This window comes from Schistocerca piceifrons, chromosome 4, assembly GCF_021461385.2.
Source record: "Schistocerca piceifrons isolate TAMUIC-IGC-003096 chromosome 4, iqSchPice1.1, whole genome shotgun sequence".
NCBI classification, from domain to species: domain Eukaryota; kingdom Metazoa; phylum Arthropoda; class Insecta; order Orthoptera; family Acrididae; genus Schistocerca; species Schistocerca piceifrons.
The window spans coordinates 747,506,692-747,530,708 of record NC_060141.1 but is presented as its reverse complement, the minus strand read 5'-3'; the positions used below and the strand labels follow the sequence as shown (position 1 = coordinate 747,530,708).

General features: G+C 39.6%; 1 protein-coding gene across 3 annotated transcripts in view; it reads right to left on the bottom strand.

The window, feature by feature from the left end:
* LOC124795520 (peroxisomal acyl-coenzyme A oxidase 3-like) overlaps nucleotides 1-24,017 on the bottom strand; it is a 342,519-nt gene that overhangs the window by 125,266 nt on the left and 193,236 nt on the right. For all 3 annotated transcript variants that reach the window (XM_047259589.1, XM_047259591.1, XM_047259590.1), the window contains exon 9: nucleotides 19,552-19,674. In XM_047259589.1, coding sequence (XP_047115545.1) covers nucleotides 19,552-19,674 — 123 coding nt within the window. The remainder of the gene's footprint in view (nucleotides 1-19,551; nucleotides 19,675-24,017) is intronic.

Sequence of the window (24,017 nt, the reverse complement as noted above, 5' to 3'; positions counted from 1 at the left end):
AAACACACACACACACACACACACACACACACACACACACACACACACACACACACTCCCAAAAAAAAAAAAAAAAAAAAAAAAAAAAAAAAAAAAAAAAAAAAAAAAAAAAAAAAAATTGCATAACACCAAAATACAGACAGACACACATCCACAGCACAAATATATATATATATATATATATATATCACACCAAAACACACACACACATACACAGGACATAAACAAAAATAAATAATTAAATACAATAAAATAAAATAAAATAATATGACACCAAAAAACACACACACACACACACACACAAGCGCACACACAAATGCATACACGAACAGACCACTGATACTTCGATAGTTACACTCATAAGTTTGGCAGTAATATTCGATCTTTGGCAAAAACATTTGACAGTCGGCAACAGAAACCAAAACATTGCATTAAAAAAAGCGTTCAGTGCATAGTGCTGTGGAATGCAGAAAAAAACAGCAAATTGGCGCTCATAGGAAGAAGAACAAGACCAAAAATGCAACAGGAGCATAATATGTAAGAAACTGTCTACGCAACCTGTAAGTACAGTTCAAAACATTACTACTTAATAGGAAATACCAACCACCAGAACTGTTTATAACCTATAGGCACAGTGACAAAAAATGTAAATAAAATAGCTAACATATGTACATATTACAGGCCACTGATGATGCCTTGCAGAAAATAAAGGCGAAACGCGTATGGCACTAAAATTGTGTTTTATTCAGTTGCTGTCAGACGGTCCATAAGTGAAAATCATCAACATACTGTAGTACACACATATAGCTTTCGGCCACAGCCTTCATCAGTAAAAAACACACACACACACGCACACACACACACACACACACACACACACACACACACACACACACACACACACGTATGCTGAGAGCCTCATCACGCCTACACAGACAGGCACTACCCCCAGACCTAGCCCGCAAACAGATCTCCCATGTCATTTCCCATCACAACCCCAATCCTCACCATCCGCAAAACCAGCCACAAAGGAGTGTCTGCTTTTTGTCACCCAGTACCACCCTAGACTGAAACAAGTGAATCCAAGGTACTTTCCATCCCTCCTAAAATGGTGTTCAGTCACCCACCCAATTTCCATATTATCCTAGTCCATCCCCATGCCACTCTCAATCCCAACCCCTTGCCACAAGGATCATATTCCTGTGGAAAACCCAGGTGTAAAACCTGCACAATACACCCACCCAGCACTTCCTTTTCGTCCTGTCAAAGGATTACCCCACCCCATCAGGGGCCTGGCCACCTGTGAAAGAAGCCAGGTCATTTACCAGCTCTGCTGCAATCATTGCACAGGCTTTTATATTGGTATGAATACAAACCAGGTGTCCACCAGGGTGAATGATCAGTGCCAAACTGTGGCCATGAGCAAAGTAGACTGCCCTGTGGCACAACATGCAGCTGAACATAGCACACTTGATTTCAATGGCTGCTTCACTAGCAGAGCCATCTGAATTCTTCCCTCCCCCACCAGCTTTTCTGAACTACACAGATGGGAGTTATCCTTACAACACATTCTCCACTCCTGTAATTAAACTGGTCCCAACTTACTGCCCCACACCCTCCACCTAACACATTCCAACCCCTCTGCATATCATCTCCTTCAAGTTCTCATCTCTCACCCTGTTCATTTACAGCCTTCTGCCAATGCATCCACCTGTCTTTCCCCACACACCACAACCATCTGATGCTGTGCCCATTGACAGTCTTATCCCTGCATACTCCACCAGACAGCATTCATCTCTCTTCCCACCTCCCACTTCCCACCTTCCCACCTTCCCACTTTCCTACTTCCTACTTCCCACTTCCCACTTCCCACTTCCCACCCCACCTTCCACTTCCACTTCCACTTCCACTTTCCCACTCCCTCCAGAATGCTAGTTACATCCCATGTGTTGCATTCCAGCCTGAGATGCTGGAGCTCGAAAATGGCTCTGAGCACTATGGGACTTAACATCTGAGGTCATCAGTTCCCTAGAACTTAGAACTACTTAAACCTAACTAACCTAATGACATCACACACATCCATACTCGAGGCAGGACTCAAAACTGCAACTGTAGCAGTCGCAGGGTTCTGGACTGAAGCATCTGAGATGCTGGAGTTGGCGGTCATGTGTGCGTGAGTATGCTCAGTTTTTGTGTGTGTGTGTGTGTGTGTGTGTGTGTGTGTGTGTGTGTGTGTGTGTGTGTGTGTGTTTTACTGATGAAGGTGGTGGCTGAAAGCTATATGTGAGTGTCTTTTAAATGTGTCTGCCTGCAACTTGACGTGTCAATCTATCTTTTCCTAGGTTGTTGATATTCTTACCTGGAGTTTCTGTTAGGTGATAGTGTATGGAAGCCAATGAGAATTGCCCATGAAATTTATAACCATGGCAGTTACAAATATTTGGCACTTTTATCCAAATCTGTGATTGCTTCAGAGGTGGTGGTTAGGGTGAGACCAAAGAGTTCAGCTTCATTTGCTATTATTGAAACAAAATATCTGCTTGTTTCATTCATGAAACACAGGAAATTATAAAAAAGCCACAGGCACCATAAGTGCATTAACATAAGTGCATTAACATAATTTTAATGTTTAAAGGATTTAAGACTGAATTTAATAAACATACGGAAAAGACCAAGACCAGTAAACTTAAATAGGTAATAGATGAGATAAAGAAAGGAGCACTTAGGATATTAACTGTGCAAGAAACAAGATGGAGGAATGGAGATAAAGCGAAGTTGGCAGGCATCATGATGCTGAAATAAAAACCAGAAATCAGTATGGGAAAGGAAATACAAACACACATGGGGTTGATAACAGACCAGAGCTATCAAGATACCATAACTGAATAGAAGAGTTAGTCATAAGGGATAGTAATGTTGATCATATGAGATGGGAGCAAAATGTATGCTATATTAATACTTTTGGATTAAAGGAGACTACACACTGAAAGGCAGAAGCAATGTGTTATTGACAGATGCACAAAAGAAATAAAACTTGCTAGCTTTCAGAGTTATCCTATGTATCCTTTGGTGAGCTAGGGAAAAACAAACTCACTCACTCTCTCTCTCTCTCTCTCTCACACACACACACGCACGCACGCACGCACGCACACACACACACACACACACACACACACACACACACACACATATATATATGCATACACATGCCTATGCCTCTTTTTCAGTATGTGAACTGGTTGTGGTGGGAGTAGTGTTACATAGATTGGGTAGAGCGAGAGGACACACACACACACACACACACACACACACACACACACACACACACACACACACATATATATATATATATATATATGCATACACATGCCTATGCCCCTACATGGTGCCAGCTAGACTAACCCTTTTTCAGTATGTGAACTGGTTGTGGTGGGAGTAGTGTTACATAGATTGGGTAGAGCGAGAGGAAGGCAGGAGGTAGGGAGAAGGGTGGGTGGCTAGTGGCTCAGATGGATGTTTGCTAGCTAAGAATGCAGGAGGGAGGACTGGCAGGTATATGGGCTGAGGTCAATACAGATGTCATATTTGGAGACAGGTTGTCAAAAATTTTGTCCAACGTAGCACTGAGAAAAGTGGTCAGGCAAAGGAGAGCAATAAACAATGATATGAGAATATAAAAGAAGCATGTGAAGTAAAAAAAGAACAACAGGGCCCAAATGGACTACCTACCCTTTGTGACATACATAGTGATTAGATACTGCATCCACATGGCAAAGCCAAATGATTGGAAGTCATTCCACATCACTTGCTATCCACGTTGTTTGGTCTCATCCACTACCAGGAGAACACTTTCCAAGTGTAACATAAGAGCTATGTGAACTTTTCCACATAGCTCAGCAAAGACTTTGGTTAGCTATGTCACAATGCAGGATGAGGCACAGAGTAACTGCACTGAGCTCAAGCACACTGCAACTTTGTGACTTATACTCATCTGCACGATTTGTGCATCGCTATGCATGCTGTGCAAGAAGCTGTGTCACTTGAGAGGTAAAAAGTGTTGGTCATTTTCGGCAGTTTCTGCCAAGCTGTGCAAAGTTTATTCACCTGCAGCTTAGTGAATGGTACACAGATTAGGCACACTTGCAGTTCTCTAAGAGTGATAACATGGAAGGAGATGCAAAGAAACAACTTGACAACCTAAGGAAGGTAGGCAGGATGGTGGGATCACATGCAATTCACTTATATAATCTCATAAATTTTATCAATCATTTAAAATAATATTGCAATTGATTATAATACATAATATCATATGTTCAAATGAAATCAGAAACAATAAGTTAAAGATTATTCTTGATGTCAACAATGACACCTAATGTCAGCAACACAAAAGACAATGACACTGAGCAAACCACTTTGGTGTGAGTCACAGACAAGTTAGAAATAAAAGACAAATTTGCATTACAGAGTAAATTTATGGCGCACAGACTGCATAAACATGTATATTTCTAAATATTAGTGTAGAAAAATTTGAGTTCTGTTAAAAATACTATTAAATTCATGCAGTTTGTTATTAGTAAAATAACTCACCCAATAATAAATGGTAATCAAAATACAGTAGTCACCAAGGAAAGAAATGGAGGAGGACACATCAGAAGCAGTGGAGGTGAAGTCAACATTGCAACTTACACCAAGACGAAGACACTGAGTGCTACTACTGATCAGAAATCACCATGAAAAAGGCAGACAAATTTAAATGCCCAAATGCCCAAAATTAAAGCAACATACCATTATTTGGTTACTCTGTGCCTAATTCATGATATAATCATACAATCTGTCGACAGATGTCTGTACAATTGTGTTCTGCGTGGAAGATAACCTACTGGTCAATGAACAACCATCCCAAGATGGCATCAGGGCACCTAACAAACTTGGTAGTGTTTGCTGGCTAGTCCAAATCCACAATCCCGGTGTACACAGTCATAGACTGTAATGTATGAATGACACAGTGAAGATGTTTACCATACTCTCTGAGGTGGAGGGCCATATGAAGAATGGAAGCAGGACAGTCGCAAACTGATGTGGCCCAATGGCTTAACATGAATCATTCTGTTGTTTTTCAGATGTGGCAACAATTCATAGAGACTGGAACTGTATCTGAAGTCCATAACAGGGCCAACCACATGTGAAATCAGAAAGAGAGGACTGTTCTTTGGTTGTAAAGGGACGATCATACTGCCTTAGTACTGCATGGCCATTGGCATCCGACTTCACAGCATCCACTGGTCTTCTTGCATTGAGGTAAACGGTGAACAGAAGGCTTCTGCAGAGATGCCTTTATTGCCACAAACCTGCTGTATGTGTACCTCTGACTTGTCTTCACAGAAGAGAACGTCTAGAGTCACCTGAATGGTTGAACAGTGGGGCAATGTCCAGATTGGGTCTGGAAAGTGATTCTTGATGGATTTGCGTCTAGAGGGAATATGGAACACGATTTTTGGACCCAAGCACTGTGGAAAGAGACTGATATCGAGGAGGGTCTCTAAAGATGTGAGCAGGGATTTTGTTGAGCACTCGAACACCTCTGCTGACAGGTATTGTGATGAGACCTTAGGACATCATGTGGGGTTGTTGTGAGGTGTGCATGGCATGGCCTGCTCGCTATCCCAATTTGAATCCTATACAGCAAGTCTGGGATGCATTAGGGACATAGGTTGCATCACGTTTACATCTATCAACCACTCTGCAAGATTTACGAGCAGCTCTACAGGAAGAATAGGGATTATTGCCTAACATGATATTGATGAATCATTTACAGCATGCCTCATCACTGTCAGGCCCATACTGCTGCCAGATGTGGTCACACCCCATACTGAGCACATTAACCAGTTGTTTTGGAATGTGTGTCTAAATCCATCAAGTTGAAAAAAAATGAAGAACATATTTGTCTATCATTTGCATGTTGCAGTTGTTTACGTACTGCATTGTTTACATTATTTATACTTCACTATCACCTGTTTGTACTGTTTTGTGGAAAAATAAATGCAGCTTTGCAAAACTTCTGTCCATTTCTTTAATTTTGGACACCACTGTATAACAGGAACAAACAAGAGCCATGAGAGCAAAACAGAGGGGGGTGATGAAAATGAAATGTAAGAAGACTAAAGCTATGAATGAAAGTTGTACCATGGCCAGGACTTGAACCCAGGTCTCCTGCTTACTAGCAGATACACTAGCCACTATGTCACCTTGACACAGTAGCATTGCACAACTGCATGGAATACCCTAGCACACCTACTTCCTCAGTCCATAATGCCATTCACACATCAGCCCACTTGGTATTCCCTCTAAACTCAGCAGCATTGCAGAGGCCCTCCAACTGCATTGGAGTAGAACCCCAGTGTCAAACAAATTTGGGGATCCTGTCTGAAATCGAGGCATAGGTGCTTTAATCAAGTGAAACTATATAACTATGTAGTTCCAGGGTGCAGGGAGCACTTGAAGAAGACAGGGACTCACACCAAAGAAATATGTAAGAATGATGTGAACAACTGACAGAAGACCCGATTATTTCACTTGTCAACATATCACCAGGAACGCCGGAGGAATTGTATGTTTCCATATATATATATATATAAATTTTTTTCCCCATGTGGAATGTTTCCCTATATATCTAAAAACAAAGATGATGTGACTTACCAAATGAAAGCGCTGGCACGTCGATAGACACACAAACAAACACAAACATACACACAAAATTCTAGCTTTCACAACCAACGGTTGCTTCGTCAGGAAAGAGGGAAGGAGAGGGAAAGACGAAAGGATGTGGGTTTTAAGGGAGAGGGTAAGGAGTCATTCCAATCCTGGGAGCAGAAAGACTTACCTTACGGGGAAAAAAGGACGGGTATACACTCATACACACACACACATATCCATCCATATGGATGGATATGTGTGTGTGTGTGTGTGTGTGTGTGTGTGTGTGTGTGTGTGTGTGTGTGTTTGTGTGTGTGTGTGTGTGTGTGTGTGTGTGTGTGCGAGAGTCTATACCTGTCCTTTTTTCCCCCTAAAGTAAGTCTTTCCGCTCCTGGGATTGGAATGACTCCTTACCCTCTCCCTTAAAACCCACATCCTTTCATCTTTCCCTCTCCTTCCCTCTTTCCTGACGAAGCAACCGTGGGTTGCGAAAGCTTGAAATTTTGTGTATGTGTTTGTGTGTTTTTTTTATTGTGCCTATCTACCAGCTCTTTTCCGTTTGGTAAGTCATAAGCAACACCCTTTTATTTAGTGAATTGTTACGCATATCATAACACAGTTTATCAGAACGTTAACACATGTGCCTGTTTACTTGTCTACACTACAGGTCGCTCATTTTTGCTTCAACATTCATTGTGTGCAGACGCGTATGACAAGAGGAGGAGTTGGATATATAATTTTTATATAGTAAATGTAAAAGAAATGATGCAGAAACAGTACAGCTCTATAGGGCTACTTATCCAGATTGCCAATGTCCGATGCACTAGGCAACTGCAAGAAATATTAAGATGCTAGTGCAGACAAACTCTTGAACATCAAAAAGAGGACAAGGAAGAAGACTGCAACTAACAGAGAATGCAAAGAAGCTGGTCTGGCTACTATGCTAACACATTTGTACAGTGGTACAAGACATATTCCCAAGGAATGTGGAATCAGCTAGATGAGTGTCATTTGCACCCTGCATTGACAGAACTTCCATTCCTATCACCTGTCACTACATCAGGCACTTGATGACTGTGATTTTGAACACAGTACAGAATTTTATTGGTTTGTCCTTCAGCAACTGAGAGATGATTCTACATTTTTCCAAAATGTACACTTTACTGATGAAGCAATGGTTATTAATCTTGCTAATCAAAATTTGAATAACAAGAACTATTGGGCAGACAAAAATCCACACTGGCTACATCAGGTGCAACATCAATGACCATGGAGTGTAAACATAAGCTGCAGCATCATAGAAAATTACACTGGGGGATCTTACTTCATCTCAGACATTCTAAATGGACATTCATATACAAACTTTCTGACGAACATTCTACTGGTTCTTCTAGTAGATGTACCACCAGGTATTTGACAGTGTATGTGGCTGCAACGTGACAGTTGTCCAACTCATTCATCCTGTGATGAAACAAAAATACTAAATGAAAACTTTCCTGGACATCGGATAGGACAAAATTCTGTTGTGAAATGGCCTGCGATGACCTCTGATTTGACTCCTCTTGATTTCTTTCTTTGGGGGGGTACCCAAAGATGCAGTGTATGATGAAGCCCCATCTGCTCCAGATGATGTGTGTCATCAAACTGCCAGTGTATGCTCTACCATATCATCCACTGTAATTACATCTGCTCATCATTCTTTTGAACGGTGATTGCAAATGTGCCTTTCAGTCCATGGTCAACAGTTTGAACACATGCTTCAATAAAGTATAAAGTTATTTTTTTGGAAGACAAAATTTATGTTATGTGATGTGGTTAGTTACCAAATCATTGTCAGTAAACTGTTTATTTCATTTATCTGTGTATTAAATCACATTGCAATGTCAGATAAGTCGCCAGTGTGCACTGTACATAACTGGTAACACTGTCCTTATTCACTTACAATTAGCATGAAATGATGCTTCGTTAAGGTGAATATTTATTTTGCGCTGTACAGGCGGTCACCAAAGTATTTTTAATAAAATGTTCAGCTCAATGAATGTATCCCATATGATATAACTTAGAGCAGTGTAGGTAAAGACAGTTGTCTGACAGCATGCATTTTACATCTAAGAGTTACACAGCCACATAGAGGAAAAGGTAGGCCAAATCTTCCTTCTAACATTTAGATATTTAATACAGTAGCTGCTTTTTGCAGCATATAAGACCTCTTTATTTTTGAAGAATGAACAGTTGATTTCTCTGTTTCAGCTTATGTAAATCTGGGCTGATACACAAATGTGAAATAGTTTTCCTAAGCCCTTTGTGATACACTAGATTCTAGCCCATGTTGTTTTTCCACATTAAACATTTGTAAGTGAACCTGCATCCAGGTCATAAGTTGGTTCAAGCAGAAATAAAGCTTTATTGTAGTGCAGGCCTACCCTATGGTATATAATTATGCAGCCTGTTCCAAGACACCTCTTTGGCAGTGTTTGCACCACTAATGCCATTTCCGGCCATGGCACTCCAAAATTCAACATTTCTCAAATTTTTTTATGGCAGGTTTCAATATCAACATTGACAAACACTATCATTGTAACTGTCCTCTCAAGAGCTATCAAATGCAGTTATAAAGAGTATACAGTTCCATTAGAAAAAGTACTTGCTTCAATATCTCTGATTATACTAGTGCTAAAAACATTAACAAAAAAAAAAAAAAAAAAAAAAAAAAGTGCCCCAAGAGATCTAACATTTTCCACTAACTGTGTTTAGATATGTGCAACAATTCACAAAATAAAAGGGTGTTACATTTTACGTGACTCACTGTATATATATCTGGAACCATACAATTTTTCAGGCATTCCCAGTAATATGTTGACATGTTGAATAATTGGGTCCTCTGTCAGTTGTTCACATCAACCTTGCAGAATGTTCCTTCAGCATGATTCCCTGTCTTCTTCAGGTGCTCCCTGAGACCTGGAACCATATATTTTCAATTGAGTAAAGCACCTATTCTGAGTTTCAGGCAGGATCCCCCATTTTGTTGCTATTCCAATACAGTTGGAGAGCCTCTGCAATGCTGTTAGAGCTTAGGGGGAATACCAAGTGGGCTGATGCATGAATGGGAATTTGGACTGAGGAGGGTGGTAAGCTAGGGTGTTCCATGAAGTTGTGCAAAGCCACTGTTCCAGGGAGGTGGAGTGGTTAGTACATCTGCTTAATGAGCTGGAGACCCAGGTTTGAATCCCAGCCTTGGTATAAATTTTCATTTGTCACTTTAGTCTGCTTAGATACATCACACATATTTGACACTTGAAAGAGTCTCTGGAATCATACAGTTTCATTTGATTAATGTATGTATGCCTGGGAGTCAGGTAGGATCCTCCATTTCATTTGATGCTTAGGTGCTATTCCAATACAGTTAGAGGGCCTCTGCAATAGTGTTCATATTTAAGAGGAAAACCAAGTGGGCTGCGGTGAGAATGGGAATTTGGATTGAGAAGGGAGGTGTGCTTGGATATTCCCTGCAGTTGTGCAAAGCCACTGGACCAGAGTGGTGATTAGTGCATATGCCTAGTGCCTTAGTTAATCAACACTTGCAAATTGTACTACAAATACTTCCCTCCTATATGAAAGACCGAGATGATCTGAAATCTGTGCCCATCCCACTCTCACCATACACCTTGCTTGTCACCACTGACGCCACCTCGCTCCTATACAAAAAAAACCAAGTACATGGTGTGTCTGCTGTTGAACATTACCTCTCAAGTGGCCACCTGATGATGTTCTTCCCACTCTCCTTAGTCAACTTTATGCTTACCAACAACTATTTTACCTTTCAGGGACAGACATAAAACAGATCAGGAGTAGGGCCATGGGACCCAGGATGGTTCCTTCCTATGCCTATATTTCCTTGGATGGGGCCCTGGTTTGGGTTATATACAGTGATGATACAGTGAGGATCAGCTATATACACCTCTGTTCACATTAAACCTACTAAAAAACACCAGTACTTACATTCTGACAGGTGCCAACCTTTCCATGTCAAACACTCCCTCCCATACAGCCTAAGCATTTGAGGCACATGTAATTGTTCAGACGCAGACTCTTTATAGCAGTACAGCTATGGAATTTAGTTTATGATGACCAGCTGCAATCCTGAAATCTCTTCAAACATTACAGCACTATTCTCACCTCAGCATTCACTGGAAGTAATTACCTCACCCACCAGCCTATATTAAAAGCCAATTTCCTGAGCCATCACAATCAATTGTGACACTGCTGAACCCAAAAAACAACTTAGGTCACTCAGTATTAATCTAGTCTTGAATGTATTAATCACCTACTTTGACAAGCCTATTACTTCTTAATTCATAACCTGAAATGTCGTCACACCTAAAATAGCTTTCTGTAGTTATCTGCCCCCCCACCCCCACCCATCCACTCTGCAACATCCCTCCCCACCAAATCCCCACCTCTGCAATATCCTGATCAGACCCTACGCTCCTTCTACACCCATTTCTCTACCCTATGGCTCCTACTCCTGTGACTGTCGCCACTGTACGACTTGACCTATGCATGCTCCTACTACCCCCATATCAGTCCTGTAACTGGCAAGATATATACTATCAAACAGAGAGCCATCTGTGAAACAACACATGCCATGTACCAACTGTTATGTAAGCACTGTTCAGCCTATTACACTGGTATGATTACCAGCAAGTTATGTCAGTATGAATGGACATAGACAGAGGGTGTATACTGGCAACAAACAATATCCAGTTGTACAGCATGCTCTACAACATTAAAGCTGTGACCTCAGTGTCTGTTTTACCACACATGCCATCTGGATTCTTTCCCCAGACACTAGCTTCTCAGAACTGCACAGGTGGGAACTGGCATTCCAACATGTCCTCAATTCACATGACACACTTGACCTTAATTTACATTAATTTCTTCAGTCTCAGCATCTTCTCTCAGTAACTATTCCTTTCCTCATTCCTTTCTAGTTTTCTACATCTTTTTGTTTTCTGTTTGTCTATCTCTCCGCACTTCCCACTTCCACTTAGCTTTTTACTCTTATTAATTCTTGCATGACATATTGTCAGTAATCTCTGTCGAGCTTATTACTCAATCTTCCACCTCTAAGCTCTAAGGTTTTCAAATCTCATCCAGTATAGTCCCCAACAATCAGTCTTCCCTTCTCATCCCATTTGGCAAGTCTCTGCTGACCCAAGGTTCTGGATGACTTTTCCAAACTCTCCCCATTTCCTAACCCTTGAAAGGTCTTTTCCTTGATCCTTCTTTCCTCTTCCTTCACCTTCAACCTTTCTGCCACATGAAGGAGCAACTTTCTCCTTCACCTTTATATGTGTGTGTTCTCCTGCTGCCATTCGGTGAGTAGATTTTTTATCTATCCAGCTACATTATGTTTTCAAAGATGGAGGGAAGGTCAGAGGTACTTAGGGATGGCTGCAGCTCACTCTGGGGAAGGAGCCACTGCAGCCACAAGCAGGTCACGAGAGTGCTAGTAAATACTGTGGCCCCACGCTTGTCACTCCATCTCACTACTTCTTCAGAGCCTTTGATACACGCCATTGATTAGCAGTGTGATTGACCTTGCCTGTGGGTATGCTTTCGATTCAGATTGCTCCCTGGACTGTTTGTGGTCACTTGTGACAACTTTTGCTATATTATGAACGTTGTTTCTGGCTAGCTGTTCACTTTGTGAACGCCACCACAGGAACCACCTGTCTGGTGCACCATTCTCAGCGACATTGTCAGTTCAGATGACCATTAACTGAGTACAACCTTTGCACTATACGACAGAAAATATACAATAAAAAGAATGTATTGTTGAACTCAAAGATTAGACACTACAAGGCTACAGTGAGGAATGCAGTACTATATGTGGCTGAGAGGATAACATTAAAAAGACATGGTGGGGGAAGAGAAAGAAGAGAGAAATAGAGGAAAATATGGGGCCCTAAAGGAGGTGCTGACAGATGGCTGTGAATACCTAGACAAGAGCTTTATAGCTTTACCAAGACAACATCAGAAGACATAAGACTAGAAAGGGTAATTTTTGTGGGGTATGTGGTCAGGATAAGTACAGAGAGAAACGCCAAAATATTATAAGAGACAACAAGTAGGACACGAAGAAACACATGAACTGCGTGTGTTACTGAACTTGAGAAGGAATGGTGAGAAATGGGAATTGAGGTGAAACAGAAAGAAAACTGGAGAAGTAGATATACTTCAACTACTATGCCCCACTCAATGACCGAGATATATACAGGAAAAGGATAGAGAGACAATAGTGAAACTGTGATGGACAAAAAGTGACCCGTGTTTTCCCTTACGTACAAACACATTCAATCATGCTTCAGTGCACTTCCTGAATATAAAATATGTGGCTCAGCAATAAAATTTCCAATAAAATTGCCTTATCTCTAATATATAGTAAGGAGTCCCTCTTTTCATTGGTCATTTACCGACCACAAACATCATCCTATTTCTACTGGTTCACTAATAACTAAACACACACACACACACACACACACACACACACACACACACACACACACACACGCAGGATGTGAAATAATAAAATATCATAAAATATTTATCTACAACTGTAAACTTGGGCAAATTAAACATTTTTTGAGCTCTTTTTCAATGGTGTTTTCAGAAATGACATGTGTTGCACCATATTCAAATGATATATATCTTTTGCTTAATTAAATACAAAATATATGTTATATCTGAACATTTAACATATCAGGAGAAATGAATTTATTAAGGCTATATGATGCTGCATTTACACTACATTTATGTATTGAATATTTCAAGTTTTGTCACATTTGCATAGTTAGGTACAGTAAAAATCTGTTGCAACATAGAAAGATGGTCAGTGGTACCAACTGGCACACTCAGCTACCATTTGACATTTATCTTGTTTGTGAACTTACTTATATACATTCATATTCTACAGATTTTTATAATTGTCATGTGCAAGCAATCATTTATGTGAGCCCTTGCAAATTTCTTAATTTTTTATCATACCGTCATCTGCTTAAATACAATGCACTCATTTTATTGACATATGATTTTGGTTTATTTGTAAGTTCTGTAGGTTTAATGGAAGTATAACTCAATTTGTGTTTTGTCAACCCAGGTATCTTTTAGTAGCTGGACATGGGGCTTCTGAAAGCTGGGCAGCTGCAGCCCCAAGCAAAATCCACATCCCACACAACTCATTACCATTCAACTCACCTCCTCAATCACTGTTTGCCAGTCACTAGCCTGACAAATTGTCTTCTCCAGTGCTCTCTTCTCATTACCTGTGTGCCCCATGCAGTCTTCGATGGCCGCATCTGTGTATTTCCAAGCCTTGGCTACTGTCAGTCGAGAAGCGGTTCTTACCTTACCAGCTCACTACCAAGTGCAGCAAAGGCTTCTGTGAGTTGCATTTTACAGACAATACAATCCTTAAGTATCTATGTTCTCAGTGAACCTTGGGTTTCATCTGCTATTTCATCTACTGACTTCTTAACTGTCATTCACATACCTTCAGTAGAACAATAGAAGCAGCTTGTGAATATCTTTCATACTTTTCTATTCTCAGTGTCTACCAACTGTTGAAGTTGCTTGTCATCAACTTCTGACATTTACTGTCAACAGACTAATTCTTTTGTTAATTTGGGCACATGTTAAATATCTTTTTTGTATCACTTTATCTGTTACAAAACCTAGGTATATGCTTTATGGCAGACCAGAAAATAACATTATGAACTCATTGATGCCAGCACTGATTTTCATCCTGATACACTGATCCCATGTAGAACATGTATTTAGTAGATAAATACTAACACAGTCAATCATGTTGACACCTGCATATGATTTTATAGTTACTTTATGGTCAAGAACGTTCACTTTTGCTTTTCAAATAATTATTTTAGATAAATTTACTTTAGTAGAAAAATCGGCATTTCATCAATTCCTAAATTAGCTTTTCAGAAGAATGTAAGTTAAGTTAGGAATGACAGGTGAATAAAATTCAATACCAAATCTGGAGTCTATATAAATGTTGGTTTGAAAATCAATTTTGTAATTAAAAATAAAGTTAATATTTTAAATGTAATTGTTATCATGAAATTTTATACATAAAAACACATTCAAGATGATATAAAGTATACAAACAGAATTTCCATTTGTTGTATGACTTTTTCAATGTGTGAACTTATGTAAAAGCATAATTTTTAATTGTAAGTTTAATCATTTTTATGATGTAACTACACATGAAAAACCTCTCAGTTATTGTAAGACATAAATATGCATGTAGCAAAGCCCATGATTTATTGGTTTCAGTTACACTATATTTTGTTGGAGAAGTTGCTGTTGTTCTTGTGGTCTTCAATACAAAGACTGGTTTGATGCTGCTCTCCATGCTACCCTATCCTGTGTAGTGGTCCTCAAGCTTTTCATCTATGTCTACATTTATACTCCGCAAGCCACCCAACGGTGTGTGGCAGAGGGCACTTTACGTGCCACTGTCATTACCTCCCTTTCCTGTTCCAGTCGCGTATGGTTCGCGGGAAGAACGACTGTCTGAAAGCCTCCGTGCGCGCTCTAATCTCTCTAATTTTACATTCGTGATCTCCTCGGGAGGTATAAGTAGGGGGAAGCAATATATTCGATACCTCATCCAGAAATGCACCCTCTCGAAACCTACCCCACGATGCAGAGCACCTCTTTTGCAGAGTCTGCCACTTGAGTTTGTTAAACATCTCCGTAACGCTATCACGGTTACCAAATAACCCTGTGATGAAACGCGCTGCTCTTCTTTGGATCTTCTCTATCTCCTCCATCAACTCGATCTGGTTTGGATCCCACACTGATGAGCAATACTCAAGTATAGGTCGAACGAGTGTTTTGTAAGCCACCTCCTTTGTTGATGGACTACATTTTCTAAGGACTCTCCCAATGAATCTCAACCTGGTACCCGCCTTACCAACAATTAATTTTATATGATCATTCCACTTCAAATCATTCCGCACGCATACTCCCAGATATTTTACAGAAGTAACTGCTACCAGTGTTTGTTCCGCTATCATATAATCATACAATAAAGGATCCTTCTTTCTATGTATTCGCAATACATTACATTTGTCTATGTTAAGGGTCAGTTGCCACTCCCTGCACCAAGTGCCTATCCGCTGCACATCTTCCTGCATTTCGCTACAATTTTCTAATGCTGCAACTTCTCTGTATACTACAGCATCATCCGCGAAAAGCCGCATGGGACTTCCGACACTATCTACTAGGCCATTTATATATATTGTGAAAAGCAATGGCCCATAACACTCCCCTGTTGCACGCCAGAGGTTACTTTAACGTCTGTAGACGTCTCTCCATTGATAACAACATGCTGTGTTCTGTTTGCTAAAAACTCTTCAATCCAGCCACACAGCTGATCTGATATTCCGTAGGCTCTTACTTTATTTATCAGGCGACAGCACGGAACTGTATCGAACGCCTTCTGGAAGTCAAGAAAAATAGCTTCTACCTGGGAGCCTGTATCTAATATTTTCTGGGTCTCATGAACAAATAAAGCGAGTTGGGTCTCACACGATCGCTGTTTCCGGAATCCATGTTGATTCCTACATAGTAGATTCTGGGTTTCCAAAAACGACATGATACTCGAGCAAAAAACATGTTCTAAAATTCTACAACAGATCGACGTCAGAGATATAGGTCTATACTTTTGCGCATCTGCTCGACGACCCTTCTTGAAGACTGGGCCTACCTGTGCTCTTTTCCAATCATTAGGAACCTTCCATTCCTCTAGAGACTTGCGGTACACGGCTGTTAGAAGGGGGGCAAGTTCTTTCGCGTACTCTGTGTAGAATCGAAGTGGTATCCCGTCAGGTCCAGTGGACTTTTCTCTGTCGAGTGATTCCAGTTGCTTTTCTATTCCTTGGACACTTATTTCGATGTCAGCCATTTTTTCGTTTGTGCGAGGATTTAGAGAAGGAACTGCAGTGCGGTCTTCCTCTGTGAAACAGCTTTGGAAAAAGGTGTTTAGTATTTCAGCTTTACGCGTGTCATCCTCTGTTTCAATGCCATCATCATCCTGGAGTGTCTGGATATGCTGTTTCGAGCCACTTACTGATTTAATGTAAGACCAGAACTTCCTAGGATTTTCTGTCAAGTTGGTACATAGAATTTTACTTTCGAATTCACTGAACGCTTCACGCATAGCCCTCCTTACGCTAACTTTGACATCGTTTAGCTTCTGTTTGTCTGAGAGGTTTTGGCTGCGTTTAAACTTAGAGTGAAGCTCTCTTTGATTTCGCAGTAGTTTCCTAACTTTGTTGTTGTACCACGGTGGGTTTTTCCCATCCCTCACAGTTTTACTCAGCACGTACCTGTCTAAAACGCAATTTACAATTGCCTTGAACTTTTTCCATAAACACTCAACATTGTCAGTGTCGGAACAGAAATTTTCGTTTTGATCTGTTAGGTAGTCTGAAATCTGCCTTCTATTACTCTTGCTAAACAGATAAACCTTCCTCCCTTTTTTTATATTCCTACTAACTTACATATTCAGGGATGCTGCAACGCCCTTATGATCACTGATTCCCTGTTCTGTACATACAGAGTCGAAAAGTTTGGGTCTGTTTGTTATCAGTAGGTCCAAGATGTTATCTCCATGAGTCGGCTCTCTGTTTAATTGCTTGCACTCAGTATAATGTCACTCGATGCTCTGTCCCTACCACCCTTCCTAAACATCTGAGTGTCCCAGTCTATATCTGGTAAATTGAAATCTCCACCTAAGACTATAACATGCTGAGAAAATTTATGTGAAATGTATTCCAAATTTTCTCTCAGTTGTTCTGCCACTAATGCTGCTGAGTCGGGAGGTTGGTAAAAGGAGCCAATTATTAACCTAGCTCGGTTGTTGAGTGTAACCTCCACCCATAATAATTCACAGGAACTATCCACTTCTATTTCACTACAGGATAAACTACTACTAACAGCGATGAACACTCCACCACCGGTTGCATGCAATCTATCCTTTCTAAACACCGTCTGTACCTTTGTAAAAATTTCGGCAGAATTTATCTCTGGCTTCAACCAGCTTTCTGTACCTATAACGATTTCGGCTTTGGTGCTTTCTATCAGCACTTGAAGTTCCGGTACTTTACCAATGCAGCTTCGACAGTTTACAATTACAATACCGATTGCTGCTTGGTCCCCGCATGTCCTGACTTTGCCCTGCACCCGTTGAGGCTGTTGCCCTTTCTGTACTTGCCCAAGGCCATCTAACCTAAAAATGATAAAAATAGATTCTGCCAAACTCTGCAAAATACTCATTGATTGCAACTATTATTTCCTTATTTGATGAATATTTCTTCGTTTCAAGTTAGGGAACAGGATAATATCACTTTAGGGTACACCTGACGAATGGGGTTGGCGAGGAACCAATTCAAAGCCCAATTCTTTTACTTTCACCATTGTTAATGCTGATGTGTGAGATGGTGCATTATTCTGGTGAAACAGCACTTTCTAGTGTGCCAACCTTGGTCTTTTTTCAGGCAACACAAGATTCAGGCTTTCCAACAATGAAGCATATTAGGGTTCAATTATGGTTCTGACTTTTTACAAGTAATCAAAGAGGATTAATTCTTGGGAATCCCAAAGAGCAGTGGCCATCATCTTACCAGCTAACAAACTGGTCTTCTGTACGCTTCTTCTTGTCCATTGTTTTGACTGCCATTTTGACTCTGGTGTTTAATGATGGCTTCAGGATTCTTCAATAGTGACAAATTGGCACAAGAAGTCTTCTGAATTGCAATTAAATATCACCAGAGGTTGTGCTGAAATGTTGTGTTGGATGCGCTTTTGGTTGACTGTGAGGGAATTGTGACACCCACTTCATATACGGCTTCTTCATAGATTACATTATGCACTTGCACAGTTGGAATGCCTACAGCCTCTGCAGTTTCATGAATTTGTATTCAGCAGTATTGCATTACCATATCATGGATTTTGTCACTGGTTTGTGGTGACCTCAACTGCATGGCCAGTGTGTGCTTTGTCATCGGTACTTGTCCAACCATGTTTAAATTCATTAATCCAAAAGTAAATCGTCTTCAGTGACAGTGTAGATTCTGCATAACATGATACAGATCTGTTTCGATTTTTGTGGTGGTCCAAGCATTCAAATGAAAATGTTTAATAACTGCACAAAACTTGGTTTTCTCCATTTTCAATCACAACTGACATGCTGAGCAATTCAGACAGTTTTCAGGAATTAACTGCACATTGTACATTGTTGAAATTATTTATATGTTTCTCGGAAGAATCAAGCTTACCAACCATGAAGGCACAATAAAAATGTTCCATTCCTTCATGGAAATTTACCACCTACCAACCACCCTTGTATATCTAATTTGCCATACACAAATGGAATGATCACATCACTATACCTTGAAGCAAATACAAAAGTAATGAAAATGTTATGAAGAACATATAGAAAATTCTCAAGCTATTATCTTGAGAAATATGAAAAAGGATAAATAATTTATACTATCCTATACCGGTTTATAACAAGATACATAAGAAAATTAAAATAAATGAAAAAAGAAAATAGGTTTAAATAATCACGTGATTGTATCAATAATACTCTCAATCTGTGGACTGAATCAAAGCTTAAAACTATTGCTTATTTCCGTTGCTATCAACAGTCTCAATTCTATAGTCTGCAGGCTCCTTCAAATAATAATTTTATAACAGATTTTGCACAGCAGTTTAATAAATACATAATAATTTGCTGAATAATTAATGATGTATTAAGTACAATGGCCTTACCAGTTCTTCTTTATTTGTTCCAAGGAAAGATTTTACTTGGACATCTGTTATCAATTCACAAAAGGCATCAGAGACAATTTTCAGCGCAAAAGTAGCAGCCAAGCACGGAATCAGTTGCCACTGCTGTGCAGAGGAAGACAAGCAGTTACTGTAGCAAATCTCTTTTAGATTTATACTTAATATAATATGTCACAGCAAAGTGTCTTATATTGTTACAATACCTGAGCAAAAAGAGTCAACATTTGTCAAAAATGCTATGTATGGATAGTATGATTAAATCATATTCTTCAGAGGATTAACAAGTGAGTTACTGAATGCAACATAATTCAAACAAACTGCTGGTGCTATGGGTAAATGATCAACAAAATTCATATCAGGGATGACATGAGATACCACAGCCCACTGAGAACAGACAATTAAGGTAGGTACACTGAAAACGCCAATCTGAAAAGATTAAAAACCAATATCAAATATCTGACTCACCTCTACATACAACTATATCTACATGACTACTCTGCAATTCACAGTTAAGTGCCTGGCAGAGGGTTCATCGAACTGCCCTCAAGCTATTTCTGTACTGTTCCACTGTCAAACAGTACATGGGAAAAACGAACACTTAAACCTTTCCTTGAGACTTCTGATTTCACTTATTTTATTACATTGATTATTTCTTCCTATGCAACAATAAACACCTTTATTTCAATGATTTCTACCCAATCTCTTGTATCATATCTCTGACACTCTCTTCCCTGTTTCACAACAATACAAAATGAGCTGCCCTTTTTGAACTTTTTCGATGTCCTCTATCAGTCCTAGCTGATGCAAATCATGCATCATGCAGCAGTACTCAAGAAGAGGATGAACAAGTGTAGTGTAGGCAGTCTTTAGTAAACTTGTTCAATCTTCTAAGTGCTGAACTCAGGAAGCACTCAGTGAGCACAGCTCTGAAAAGCTTTCTCTTCATATCCACCATTCTGTGAAGTACAGTTACTGTAGCAAATCCCTTTTAGATTTACACTTAATATACACTATTTTACAATTTTGTATACTTACAGTACACGAGCAATCTTTGCACCACTTTGAAATCTTATCACAGTTTGACAGAATATTTGTACAGCTTCTTTCAGACAATACCGCATTATAGATAAGTGCATAATCTGTGAAAAGTCTGACATTACTATTAATATTGTCTGCAAGGTCATTAATATAAAGCAAGGATCTGAACACACTTTCCTGGGCACTCCTGAAGTTACTTCTACATCTGTCGATGACTCTCCACCCAAGATATTATGTTGTGTCCATCCTACTGAGAAATCCTCACTCCAACCACAAGTTTTGCCTGATACCCCGTACTGTCATACTTTTGATAATAAGTGTGGATGTGGTATTGACTCAAATGCATTTTGGTAGTCATGAAATATTAAATCTACATGACTGCCTTGATCAGTGGCGTTCAGAATGTCATGTAGGAAAAGTGAGAATTGGGTTTCACATGACCGACGTTTCTGGAATTTATGCTGGTTGACGCAAAGGAGGTCATTCTGTTTAAGATACCTTATTATGTTTGAGCTAAAAATATTTTGTGAGATTATACAGCCAACGTATGTCATGGATATTGGACAATAGTTTTGTGGATCACTTCTGCTTTCCTTCTTGCAGTCAAATGTGACCTGTGGTTGCTACAAACTACAAGGCCCAGTATATAATTATTAAAAGATGGCTAATTCAGTCACAAACTCTGTATAGAATCTGCAAGAGATTCCATCAGGACCTGAAGCTTTCATCGATTTTAGCGATTTCATCTATGCTATTGGCACTAGTATCTATATCACCCATCTTTGCAGTGATGCAACAATTAAAATAAGGCAGTGCTAATGAGTTTTATTTTGTAATGGAACATTTGAAAATGGATACAAGGATTTCCAGTTTTCACTTGATACTCTCAATTACAGTTCCTGTGCATCCACAAGTGTATGGATGCTAACATTAGTGCCTTAGCATGTAACCAGAATTTACTGATGATGACAGTGTGACTGGGAAATTGTGGTGCCAACCAAAGAGAGAGGTCTCAGGTTACACTTGATATCTCACTACAGCATCTGAAGCTAAAGACAGATGCTGCCAGACATAACAACAAATGAGATGTCTGTATTGTATAGGCTTGCCCTCTAGAGTTTCCATATGCTGACACTGCTGAAAGCTTACTTACATCAAAGTGCAACACAGCTCAGCCCACTCTGTAATCACCTCCTACAGTGACAGCATCATCTTAGCTCAGATCTGGCTGTGACCCAAGAGAATTATTAGTCAGAACTGTGTATCAAAGGTTTATAGTCAATATTACACTGAGATTTGAATATAATACAGGCCAACAATGGAAATTTTTTTTGCTGAAAATACCATATTCTTACGTTTTTTAGGGTGGGAAATCCAAATATGATATTTAAAAAACTGTATCATCCACCATTTCTTCACATTTTACAGTTACATTTATTAAATTGATCTATTTGTTATAGAATTTAATAGCTTTTATATAGTTAAAATAATTTAAAAAGGAGGGTAATGAATGTAGATGATGTTGGTAGCACTGCTGAAAAACATTTGCTGGCATAAAAAAGGTTGATTCAATTTTTGTGTTAACAGATGGTGTTTTGTTTACTGTCAACCTAACCTTGCTTACCTATTTCCTGTACATGTGCTCAGTACAATGTCTAATCGTGGTTGTAAAAACTCTACTGACAGTTTTTATTATATCTGTGGTGAATTTGTGATTAAAAAACACTAAAGAAACATTACAGACTTTGTGAAAAAGGTTTATCTATCATACTTTGGACCTAAACTTGGTAATCAAGATAAATCTTGGGCAGTGCATAAGGTATGTTATGTGTATGTTGAAGATCTGAGAAAATGGTCCAAAAAGGAGAAAAAATCCTTTATATTTTCTGTTCCTATGATATGGAGGGAGCCAAGAAATCATTCCGATGATTGCTACTTTTGCAGTGTTGATATTACTGCTCATAATTCGAACAACAAGAAGGTAATAAGCTACCATAACCTTCCGTCTGCCATCCGATCAGTGTATGGTGTAGATTTGCTGGTTCCTGAACCACCAGATGATTTAAATTCTATTCCAATGGAAGTATTTTCTGATGTACAATCTAATGGAGATGAACCAGATGATGATGAATTCCATTGTAATGTAGAAAGTCTAGAGCCCAAATTGTTTACTGAGACCAAGCTTAACGATTTGGTTAGGGATCTAGGATTAATGAAAGAAAAAACTGAATTGCTTGGCTCTAGATTAAAAGAAAAGAACTTATTGGCAGTTGGAACCAGCATATACATGTATAGAAAGAGAGAGCAGCAACTTTCCAAGTTTTTGCAACAAGAAGGTGATTTAGTGTACTGCTCAGACATCCCAAGACTGATGAATGAGTTTGGTATTGAATACAAAAAGGAAGATTGGAGGCTGTTTGTTGATTCATCCAAAATTAGTGACAGATAAACGCTACCAGGACCGCTGGAACACCGACATGATGGGAGCTACTGTTGGTCACTTCACCGAGAAGTTCAGCAAGCGACTCATCATAGAAAAAGTTACCCAAGAAGCTTCAAAGAAAATAGAGAAAGAAAATACAAACCAATTCCTGCCGACAAGTGAAACCAGTATTCTAGCTGACAAGTGAAACCAATTTCCCCATTTGCTGTATAGCATAGAATTTTTATACTATATAATAAAAAAACATATTGCTCAAAAACTATGGGTGATACAAAAAAACTAAGGCTAAATTTGGATTCAGCTCATAGAAATCTATAAAGAGCAGCTATCAAAGTAAAAAAAGCTTTTCAAAAATTTTTTTCCGTTGGCCTGTGTAATTTGATATAGTATCAAGTGATGACTGAAGTCAGCACACTTGGATACGAAACTGAGAAAGAACAGCATGCTGGTACCTCTGACTCCACGACCTACCCCACCAGACCAGCACAGCACTCATGACAAAACCTGGAGTGCCTACCATGAATATGAGACCGCACTGGAACGTGTACCCGAGAGCACAGGAGCTGGACGAACCATAAAACGTCAGTTCCCCAACATACCCTGGGCTTCTGGACTTTGGGTTGAAAAAAGGTAGAGCAGTGGGGTGTTACAGGTACTGATGTAGTGACACAAATCGACAAGCAAGCAACAGCCCAAAGACAATTTGTAATAGAAGTGTGATAGAAGTATTGTGATTTTAGTCTCTCTTGGTGTGATCCTGCAAGCTGGTGATGTACTTTGTAGAGTGATACTGTGTGAAGCAAAGATAGAGAAAGATCAACCAGTGTACATCATTGCATCCATTATACTTCATCTAGCATCCCTAAATCTTCTTCAGCAAAGAAACAAAACACTCATCCACAAAAGCATGCACGCCTTAGGCATACATGACCGCTACCACCAGCAGCTTGAACCGGAGCTATGGTAG